Source organism: Danio rerio, chromosome 2, assembly GCF_052040795.2.
Source record: "Danio rerio strain M-AB ecotype USA chromosome 2, GRCz13ab, whole genome shotgun sequence".
NCBI classification, from domain to species: Eukaryota; Metazoa; Chordata; class Actinopteri; order Cypriniformes; family Danionidae; genus Danio; species Danio rerio.
In genome coordinates this window covers 45,519,314-45,531,610 of record NC_141022.1, presented here as the reverse complement: position 1 = coordinate 45,531,610, position 12,297 = coordinate 45,519,314, and the positions used below count along the sequence as shown (strand labels likewise).

At 33.5% G+C, this 12,297-nt stretch overlaps 1 protein-coding gene across 2 annotated transcripts; it reads right to left on the bottom strand.

The window, feature by feature from the left end:
- Window positions 1-547: 547 nt before the first annotated feature.
- On the bottom strand, window positions 548-10,687 carry ift57 (intraflagellar transport 57 homolog (Chlamydomonas)). 2 transcript variants are annotated; one of them, XR_015477673.1, is made up of 11 exons: window positions 10,385-10,687; window positions 8,894-9,068; window positions 8,687-8,805; window positions 7,524-7,614; window positions 5,027-5,095; window positions 4,033-4,152; window positions 3,886-3,957; window positions 2,705-2,836; window positions 1,254-2,612; window positions 952-1,113; window positions 548-854 (listed from the first exon to the last, which is right to left on the bottom strand). XR_015477673.1 is itself a non-coding variant. In NM_001001832.1 (11 exon segments), coding segments are annotated over 11 exon segments (1,224 nt in total). In that variant the 5' UTR covers window positions 10,522-10,659; the 3' UTR covers window positions 589-675.
- Between the last annotated feature and the right edge of the window lie 1,610 nt (window positions 10,688-12,297).

Here is a 12,297-nt window from a genome sequence, read left to right as displayed (position 1 = left end):
GACAGGAAATCTAAATAATGAATAAACTCTTTATACATACATTTCTGCTTTTGACCACTAGTTATTAATGCTTATAATCTCAGAAGTACAAAAACTGATGCAAACCCAAAATGTTTCCCCTGATATTTCTTAGTTTTTTTTGCCTGTGTCAGATTGTTCTTAATTTTGAATCACTTTATCCAATCTTCATTTGAATAGTCTTACACCACTCATCATCTGCTGCAAACTAGCCCTCTTTATACAAGAGAAATCCTGTAAATAATACAAATCAAAACAGGATTAAGACAAAAAGTGCATTGTTCTCCGACTGAACACAGACTCAACAAATGTTTCCTCAGGATGTGGACTGATAAGTTGTGCAAATGAACTAATGCAGTACTTAACAATCTCTCATGTTTCTCTTGTGTCATGTGCGAGGATGACATCATGGAAGAGTTACAACATGTGTGTGTGTGTGTGTGTGTGTAATGCTGAAATCATTCCACCAACACCCCACTCTCTTTCTCTGGGGACAGTTATGTAAGGTACAAGTTTTACAAGTTAGAAGTTTCTAATGAAAGTGTTCAATTTATTATTCAATGCTACATGTTTTGTTATTTACACTTAAAAACACACATTAAAAACCTTTATAGAAAATCTAGCCCACTCACACATCATCGGCGGTGAGTGTGTGTTTCAATAAGCCTGCGCATTGGGCTCTAAGAGATGTGTAGCGTGCATGTCTCGGGTCATGTTGTTTTTCTCTCGGAGTTTAGCTTGAAGTAGCGTGTGCTCCACCACCCCCATCCGAACATCCATCTGCTCAATCTCCTGCTTCAGCTTGGTCAAACTCTGACGGATTTTCACTACTGGCGCTGCAGCACAAAACACATCGACACGTGTGAAATGGCACTGACATAAACAAACCGCACTGTCAATGTTGTTGTGTGTGAGAGTGTGGTTTTACTGTACCTCCATCTGACATGCTGCTGCCTTTCTCTTCCATTTCCTGCTTGACTTTGTCTAACTCCTCACTAATCTGAAGCACAAATATAATGAATATTACAATTAGAGAATGAATTAAAAGTGTTTTTTCACAATTCAAGGTCACTGCTTATGCTATTTGAAGTTATTCTAACAGGAGTTAAAAAGAAACAAAAACATCCCTTAATCTCATTGCTCAATCAGTTCAACTCTACAGAACAGATGGAATTAATTGCCAGGGCAGCTCTGAACAGGGTAATGATCTGTAGCTTGGCATAAAGTGTCTCCACGTTTAAGAGAATTTGGACTGACAACACAACCTGCAGTGAGAAAACCTCTCATTACCAGAAATAGAGTGCATCCTGAAAGCAAGTGTTTCCACATTTTAATGTTACAGCCTTATTCCAAAATTGATTTATTGAACTTTATCTATTTACCCAACATTCTACACACAATACCCCATAATGACAATGTGAAAAAAGAGTTTTTGAAACTGTTGCAAATTTATTAAAAATAAAAAACCTGAAAATTCAGATGTACATCAGTATTCACAGCCTTTGCCGTGAAGCTCTAAATTGAGCTCAGCTACATTCTGTTTCCACTGATCATTCTTGAGATGTTTCTGCAGGTTAATTGGAGTTCACCTGTGGTAAATTCAGATGATTGGACATGATTTGAAAAGGCATACACCTGTCTATATAAGGTCCAGGGTTGACAGTGCCAAAGCACAAACCAAGCATGAAGACAAAGGAGTTGTCTGTAGACCTCCGAGACAGGATTGTCTGGAGGAACAAGGTTAAGGAAGGTTACAGAAAAATTTTCTAAACCTCCACTTTGTTTTCAAATCAATGCATTTTGAGTGCCCAAAAGGACGCTGCCATGTAAAAACACAAACAAAACACTTAAAAATCCTGGTTTTGGCTGACAATTTTGTTGTGTTAATGACCCCTCAATCAATCAGCCAGCAATTTGTTTAGTCTTTTTTCTTCTTTTTCCTTGAAGCAAGCTAAATAATCTGCCAAAGATGAAAGCAAAATAATCTTATGTCAAAAGGAAAAAAAAAGATTATTTTGCTTACCCCATTTGCTAATTTTAGCTTTTTTTTTAAGGAAAACTCACTTAATTTGGCATATTATTTCTTTTAAAAAGATAATAATTTTTGCTTGTCTAGAAAATGCTTTGTGATTTAAGAATCCATAGATATTTAGACTAAAAACAAGACAAAAAAAAGAAAATTTTTAGAAAAGCAGTTTTTGCAGAGTCAAACAGCAAAATGGGCATAGCAGTTATTTAAAGCTGAAAAAACTGACATGATAAAATGGCCTATCCATTTCATTGTAGTGTCCTGATCTAAACCTGCTTAAAACATCTGAGAAAAAAAAAACTCCCCAAACCTGACCAAACAACCTGTCACAAATGAGAAATTGAGCATTTGCACGCCACAAAGATCCAACAAACCAATCAATTCCCCGATTGGCGAATCACATCCTACTTTAATTTATATGTTTCAGAATATTTGTCAATTTGAAATTAAGGAAGAAGGAACTACTGCAATTTTTTTTTAAAACATGCTAGCTTAGACTCACCTCAGCCAAAATCCTGGTTCTCTCTGTGACACCTCCACTGGCCTGCTGATAAAGCTCCTTCACCTGGGAGACAAAAGTGTTTGCAATTGACAACTCTATGTTTGACCACTCTATGAGTAATAACCGTTTGGGTTTTGATTGGTTGAGCTGTTCACCTTGTTGAGCTGTGATTGTGCTTGCCGGTATTCTGAAATAAGATGCTCGAGCTGAGTGTTGAGATATTTCTCACGACTGCTCACTTTCTCCAGAGTTTTGCTGATGTCCTCCCTCAGCTTAAACAGACAACCCTAAAAATATACACATATACATTTCAGAATTAGTCAATATTCCAGTGTTTTTTTTTGCACATAAAGCCTGAATTTATTTGATTGAAAAACAACAGTAATAATTTGGTGATTCATTCATTCATTCATTTTCTTGTCGGCTTAGTCCCTTTATTAATCCGGGGTCGCCACAGCGGAATGAACCGCCAATTTATCCAGCAAGTTTTTAAGCACCGGATGCCCTTCCAGCCGCAACCCATCTCTGAGTCTGGGAAACATCCACACACACATTCACACACACACTCATACACTACGGACAATTTAGCCTACCCAATTCACCTGTACCACATGTCTTTGGACTGTGGGGGAAACCGGAGCACCCGGAGGAAACCCACGCGAAGGCAGGGGGAACATGCAAACTCCTATAGTTTAGTGAATTTATTACAATTTAAAAGAACTGTTTTCTATATAAAAGTGTTGTTTATTCGTGTGATGGTAAACCATTAATGCTCATTTGCATATTTGAATTACTATTATAAATGACCAATTATTATTAAGAGTTGTTATTATTAATATAATCATCTTTGAAAACAGTTTTAGCCACTTTTTTTAAACCTCAATTAATCAATTTTACTAGAATTTTAGATCAACAGAATTTTTAAAAGAAAATTATTTACTTTAGATCCAACATTTGTAACATTAGCAATTTCTTTCCTCTTACTCAAGTCAATTTAATACATTGTTGTTTAAAAATATTAAATATTATTTAATTTACAATTATTGTAAAAAATATAATTATTTTGTAGTTGTACTTCCCAAAAGCAAAACTGAATTTCACAATGCAAATAATAGTAAAGTTTTCTAAATAGTTAGCATGTCATTGCACAAACTAATTATACATTTTTAATTACTTGAATGTATTTGTAATCAGGTAAATGCTGCCTTAGTAAGAACCCTTTCTAAACATTTTTACAAATCATATTTTTAAAATCATATGCTACACATAAATTTAACATTTCTTATTATTATCTAATTTTCTAACTATTTAAACACATCTTTGACTGATGGATGACCTTGGCATCTTGCAGGGATGTGTTGATGCCATCTTGATGCTGATGCATTTGATCGAGGTGAATCCTCCAATCCTGAAACACAGTAACCCGTTACTCAATCTTCAACCAATGAGTCTCTAATTCACCTTTCATGCATCAAGCATCAACCTTATTGTCAGTGCGGATGGTGACTTTAAGCTGTGGAAGAACTCGCTCCACCTCCAGATTCCATTCGGCAGCATCAACATCTGACTCTAAAACCACTGCAGGCCTCGAACCACTGAGCTCCTAAAGACACACACTTCTACTAGTTATAGAGCACTTTACATACAGGGTTCATACACATTTTTACTACTAAAATTCCATGACTTTTATATAAACTGTTTATGACCTAATGTTTCATGTAATGTCTACGCATGCATAGATAATATATAATAAAAAACTGCACTTTCAAATTTATTTTAACACATCATAAAACACGCAACAATCTTACTTACTTACTCCAAGGGGCATTTATATCAAAGATGATATTTAGCCGCACCATATTGGTGTTTCGTAACATCTAGTTTTTATAAGGTAAAACTAGACCCCAAACCCCCAACCTGGAGGACCAGTACACACATACACTATGGACAATTTAGCTTACCCAATTCACCTACAACACGTCTTTGGACCGGAGCACCCGGAGGAAACCGACGCAAACACGGGGAGAACATGCAAACTCCACACAAAAATGCCAACTAACCCAGTCGAGGCTCAAACCAGCGACCTTCTTGCTGTGCAACCATGTCACCCACACGCAACAATCTATTAAGTTTAATTTAAATTTTATATCTATGTAAAGTTTACTTAATGCTTACACATGTTTTGGCCAAAGACAGAAAAAAAGTATACAGTAGACAACTAACCTATAATTAAGTATACAGATATTTGTTAAACTAATTTTCATGACTTATTCAAAACTTTGAGATTTTCTGTTGCTATGTCTAAATTTCATGACTTTTCCAGGTTTTCCATGACCGTATGAATCCTGTATAGATTATAATACGTAGTATACTCATTTTCTTAGCTTGAGTTCATGCTGCTAACTTAGTATAAGGAATATTCCATTCAGGTTTGCATAATGTATTTGTGTAAAATGTATTTTTCAAACAAGACTCACGCCATTGGTTCTGGTCTTCAGTGCATCTAAATCCAGTCCATCTTCTTCCTCATATTCCTCATCCTCCTGCTGAAAATGCACATTTTAATGAGTGTGTCTGTGAGTCACTGTCACTCACTTTACACATGAGTCTGTGTGATTCAATGTCATGTCTTTCTGCATTTCACCTTAGTAGTGATTTATATATATATTAATAAGCATTTATATGATATTTTCTATTTTTGTTGTGGAAACATAATCACAACATAGACATTCTGCCAAATTGTATTCCATTTAACTTTTTATTATTATTTTATTAACATTTAATTAGACCTTAAAGCTCAGCACTTTCATTCCGCTATCATCTTTTAAAAATTTAATTCAGTCAATAGATCAAGATCATTGTGCTTGTTTTTAGATTTTTTTGTTGGTTTTATATGTTATTATCTGCATTTGTGAAATTTTTATTGTATTGTGTTCCTACTACTTTGTACTGCATCTGCTTTTCATGTTGCCTCTTGGCCAGGTCGTCATTGTAAATGAGAACTGGTTCTCAATTGACTTACCTGGTTAAATAAAGGTTATTATATTAACTGTTCTGTTTAAATATCCTTTGATGTAGAAAACACACAAAGCAAGGCATTATGTATACTAGAATAGTATTGATATTAATTATTTTAATTGATCATTTTTGCAATAAATGGCCTTTATTTTTCTGAGCAAAAATGAAAATCACATATTGGAACCACAAATTACAACAGACACCACTAAAATGTTTTAGTGACTTTTTATATACCAAAAAAATGTTGTCAGGTACATTTAGAACAAGACTCATTTAATGACATAATACAATGCTCTACTTAAGGAATAAATCGCTGCTTCAAAATACAAATTAATTGTCATTTTAAGCTTTTATACTTTGCCAGTGTCATTTAAACCACTGGATTTTATCCATTTGTCAATAAGAACATTGTAATAAAACTACAATAAAATTGTGTGTGATTACTTAGTCTTTTATATATTTTAATAAGTAGAGATCTGTTACACTGACTACGTTTACATGGACATAAGTAATCAAATGAATTGCTTTAATCCGAGTAAGACAAAAACATGATTAAGATGTTTACGTGAGTTGCTTTTTACATGTTTCTTTAATGATCCTGTTTTACATGTTACAGCACATAATTTGATTAGCGTCATTATGATATCCACGTTTCCTCCAGAGTTTCATGTGATTTTGGGTGTTTTGTTTATAATGTGTTGACTTTAACTGCAGTTTGGCACTTTCACTTTCATTCGGGAACATTTCATGCATGTTCACTTTGTTTACTACCGAGAGGGCATGTCCGCCAATGATGCCTACTTTAGTGTACAGAACCTGCATGTGAATAACATTTAATAAACTTGTAAATAACGTTCAGTTTGTTGCTCAGAGCGATTGTTTGGGAGCTGCACAGGAAATATGATTTGCATGTGTGTGTTTTTTTCACAGTGGCAGCGGCCATGAGCCGCACTCATAAGTGAAATTGAAACCGGCGCACACATCATTTAAATGATCACATTGTGTTTTAAAGTTATGATTACAACAAGTATTTCATGTTTTTTCTTTCATAGCGAACACAAAGAGTTGTGCATGCAAATAAATGTTTACTGGGTCTCTGATAATTACAAATGTTTCATTAAAAATGGTCTAATGTTGTCAATGATAAATGACAAGCATATGTCTCAAACACAATAATTCAACTTTAGAATCATGAATATGATGTGATCATTTTACTGTGAATGAACAAACAGGGCAAATTTAAATACTGTTCAAGTCCATCATTCCAAATCTATACAAAATTTAGCATTTTAACCAACAGTAGACCTACACATAGACCTAATATTATTATTATTCCATATGTTTGAGAATTAGCAAGAATAATAGCCCACTCATATAAACCTTTATTTTACATCTACAGAATCATGAGAAAATCTGAAAAAAGATCTTGATTTTAAGCAAAACAAATAGTGATTCTCATTTTAGCCTGAATCGTGCAGCCCTAGTGTATGGAGTATCCTGTTGCAAAATGTGGCAAAAATCCTATACGATGGTAATAGTTTGATTGTGGTGTTTACATGTCTGTGCTGCACTTCAATAACGCGACTTAAATCAGCATACTCCACACGTCTTAATTTGATTTCTGTTTAATTCGATTATGACCTTTATCAGATTAAAGTAATCAAAAATCGCTGTTTGCATGGTAGACTCTTAATTAGAGTATTGTCTTAATTATATTAAAATCGGATTACTGGTGTCAATGTAAACGTACTCGCTGAATGGTGATGGAAAATTCTTTCACATACATTTTGACCTTTTAATTGTTATTGATCACAAATGGTAACTACTAATATAATTACACAAATCCTGATCTAAGTTACTCAGTCCAAGTTACAATAAAACCACTTCTCTAACAGTAAATCTTGACAGACATCAAATATACCTCAGGCTGATTTTTTTTAATCAAGAGTGACTTACTGTCATCTCCTCTTCCACTTTACTGAGTGTGAGTTCTGCATCATCTTCCTGCACACACTCATCCTCCACCTCCACTGATGGGTACAGCGGCCTGACAGACAGAGAATACAAGTTTTAGATGTGTTTGTATACAGTAAGAACAGACAGTTAGACACATCTGTGGTTCTAAAAGATTTCTGTGCCCCTAAACCACCATAGAAAATGATCTCAACCTGTTGTAAGCTCACATGTGTGGTTTACACTTTGTCACTTCATGCAATTTTTTTATTTTTTATTATTATGAGGATGTTTCAAACACAAAGCCTCCAGGAGCCTACATATAAAAGCATTTGTGTCCAGAATCAAAAATATAGATTAGATTTGTGTAAAAACGAATACTATTTAAATAAAATAAAATGTATCAGATGCTTTAGTCAACATAAACTAGTTAAATTTGTATATAGAGCAGATTTGAAGATATCCAAGGAATCATATTAATTTAGCGAAGATGCATTCATGTGGTCAAATGTACATGGCACTATTTGAACAAATCAGATAGCTATGCAGTCAGCAAAAACGCATGAAGTGACCAAGTGTAAACAAGCCCATAGTCAGGGGCGGATTTAACCAATAAGCAAGGTAAGTGGCCACTTAGGGCCCCAATATATATCTAGAAGTATAAATTATACTTATAAACTATATATAAAACATAATTTCTATCATATTTTGTATAGTGAGATATTTTGTACATAATTAAATATTATTTAATATACAGTAAAATCTTATATTATTTTAATAATGTAATGTTTTGTAATATTAATATTATGAAACAAAATATCCAGCTCCCCTATCATGGAGCAGTCCAGCAGTAAATCTATGATTATATATATATATATATATATATATATATATATATATATATATATATATATATATATATATATATATATATATATATATATATATATATATATTTGTTATCGTAAAATCTTTGTATTATGTAAAGATTGCATTAAGATAAACCATAAAAAAAGAAGATTGAGTTACAGAAAATAAATACATTTAAATAAAAAAAAGTAGAAAAGGTGCATCAGGACTTGGGCCCCATGGCTGAAGTTGCCTAGGGTCCCCGATTCGCTAAACCCGCCCCTGCCCATAGTGTGTGCTGTTAAATATATGTGTACCTGTTCCAGGCAAAACCTTTACTCTTTAGTGCCTTTTCTACCAGCTGGTCTAGAACATAACAGACATGCTCTCCAGACCCAGTCTTCAGCTTAGATGGGGGGAAATCAACCTGGCCTCCCTACAAATCACATACAGATGATAATCATAAACCTAAATGCATACACCCATACACATTTGAGAGGGTGTAATCAGTGTTATCGCCTCACCAGGGTTCGAAGTTCAGACAGGATGTTGGAGACTGTGGCGTTGGGGTCGTCATACTCCTGTGGTGTGTCGAACGGTCGCCCGCATAATGTAATCAACCAGGCAGCAATTACACTGAACATATAGAACTGCTCACCAGGATTTGACAACACATGAGGGCTGGAGACAAAATAATGTCTGAAAAATACAGAGTATTAAGGCAATAGTTGAAATGAAAAATCAGTCATTATTTCCAGTGCTCAGCATATATAAGTACACCCCTCACAAATCTATCTTTTAAATTTACATTTTTAATAGGAAGCTATACAGTATTATATTTGTGCATATACATTAGATTAGTCAGTACTGAAGCCAAATCTGGAACTTATGTAACTAAATAAACCTAGTAGTACCAAATTTATATGTTATAGTAAAATATTAAATACAATTTTCAAAAAGCAAAAAAAAAAAAAGAAAGAAAATTTTAGTTGAAATTTTGTAATATTTTGCTTGAATTTAATTGTATTATCTTTCAGTTTCTAAATATGTTTGGTGAGCAAAATATTATTTATATAAATATATCCGTTTAATAAATCTGCTTTGTTTAAATGCACCAAAACACATTGCCTGTATTCTCTGGAGATATATACATTTTCAAAATGTGGTGTACTCTCTGAGCACTGTACTCACTCTGATGTTCTAGGTTTGTTTACTTTTTCTGATGTCTACGTTATAACACACAGTCTCTTTGATATCAACTTTTTCAAACATCGTTCAAAATATATTATCCTGACATGTTAGAGACCTTAGTTCCTCTTCAGAATACAACATAAGATATTTTAGATTAAATCTGAGAGCTCTCTCATCTTCCATAGACAGCAATGGTTCTGAGTCATCCAGAAAAATAACAAAAAACATCCTTAAAACAGAAATACGCCTCCAGTGGTTCAATCAGAATTTTATCAATCTGCGAGAGATGCTTTTGTGTGTACACCAAGTTCTTATTCTACTATTAAACTTATATTAATTTAAAGGTCTTAAACGTGTGAACACAAAAGAAGATATTATAAAAAATGTTGGAAAGCAACAGCCACTGACTGATAATATTTTTGTCAATATAGTTTCCATCATTCTTCAGAATATCTTTTTTTGTCTGTGTGGAAAAACTCAAACAGGTTTGGAACAAGTGGAGGATAACTAAATGTTGACAGAATTTTCATTTTATGATAATATATGATAAGTGGATTTTACTATACGGCTAAAAAGTAACTCAATCTACTTTGCAACGTTCATTTTCTTACAAGTTCCATATTATGAAAGTGAATGGGGACCAGAAACTAACTTTACTCGTTTACCAATGTTGTCCAAAATATATATTTTATATGTCCAACCGAAGAAAAAAAAACTCATCCAGGTTTGTAAAACCCGATACAATTCATGATGAGAGATTTCACTTTAACTGTAATGCTATTCACATCAAATACTTTCTAATCCACATTCCGAGTCTCTCTTACCTGGACAGAGGTTTGATGTTGTGTTTGTCCAGAACGTGCTGCTCATAATCGAGAACCTTCAGTTTATCCAGCAGATCCTCCATCAACACGAACATCTGATAGACAGAGCCCGGACCGCGCTCTTCCTCCTCCGCCATCCCTCTCTCTTTCTCTTTTCACATTTAACACTCTTTACTCGCAAAGGGAAATTAGTTTAAAGCTTTTATTAACACTGCAGGTACGAATACAGACAGAGATATACACGGCTATTCTGCAGCAGCGGATTCGAGATGTTGTAGTTACTGTCGTCAGGAATGACGTCACACACAGCGACGGCCATGACAGCAAACAAAGTAAAAGTATCTACTGAATAGTCACAGATAATAAAAAGAAAGCTATAAATAATCAATAATCAATGACTATGCATAATTATTGAATAGAAAAAAGCAGCGAGCCGAAATCTGATTTTGGCTAAGAGTTTTATAATGTTACCGTGTGTAGTCTGACAGTGCTGCCACACGCTGGAGCGGAGAAGAAACGACTCCATATCTAACTTTCTCCAATCGAAAAGGTTGGTTGCTTTTCTTGCTGGTTCTTTGAAACTGACTCTTTATTACTAAGATAATTAATAATAAATGCGTGTGTGTTAACAATAAGAATGGAAAACAAATAATCATTATCATCACCACACTTTCAAAGTTCAAACCATGGTTGATTTCTAGTTGCCAGTACTGTTATGTTTAGTCACAGTAAATTACCTCTGTTTATTGTTTTATGTATAGTAAAACCATTGTAAGGGCATAAAATACGTTATTTTACAAAAACCAGAGAGTAATTATTTTGGTTTTTACAAGTTTAAACGGCGATTTTTAAGTATTTTGGTTTTCAACACAACTCAATGTCTGACACATGAAAGTCATTTATAGTCAATGTTATGGTTTAAGGTTATCTGTGCTGATCTAATTATGTTTATTTTTTTTTCTTTATGCTTTAAATGTGGTTACTTATTATTATATGAAAAATCTTCAGTCTTTTGAGTCTTTTAAGTCGGTTGTGCTCACTAGACAATGAATGATAACTGCTTTGAAAAAGTCAAGGCAGAATTTTCTGCAATACTGTTCCTATGGTATATGGAGGATTGTTTTATTCAATTTTTATTATTATTATTTTTATTTAAGACAACAGTATCTTTAGCAGAATAGATATCCAAAGATGCTGTTCGAAATAAATCGTAAATAAATCAGTGTTTTTGAAACTAATGAAGACAAGAGAAGTCCATTCATTTCATTTATTTATTCATTTATTTAGCCTGACATGTTTACAGTCCCACAATATTTTAAATTGTTCTCAAAATAAAAAATATATTGTATTGAAAGGGGGAAAAGTTTTTTTTTTTTTTTACTAAGACATTTAAAAAGAATATATTTTAGAGCAGTAATCACAATATTTTTATCCAAGGTTATCATATCAACATAATCTTATACCGGCCCATGCCTAGTGCTCACCAAAGTTGTTTTATTTACAGCAAATAAGTAATATTGAAATATTACAATTCATAATACTTTTTCAGGATTCTTTGATGGACTTGAATTTACAAAAGTACTGCATTTACTATAAGGATATTTTATGTCACAATAATAAACCCTTTATTGTCACTTTTTGATTAATGCTCTTGCTCAGTATTAAGATAAAACCTAAAAAACCTTTTGAACATTGTTTTATAATTTTACACATTTTCTCCCATATTTATTTTCTGAATGAGAAAAGCTGTTTGAACGATGAATTGTATTTAACACATTATTGTATTCTGTTGTCCCTAGATAAACTGTGCAGCAGTGTGTTCCTCGTGTTAGGTTTCTATGTGTTGGGCAGAGCCGCTCAGCTGTTGAGATTAATTCCAAGAGATCTTTTTTTGGCTGATGGGTCAATCTTTC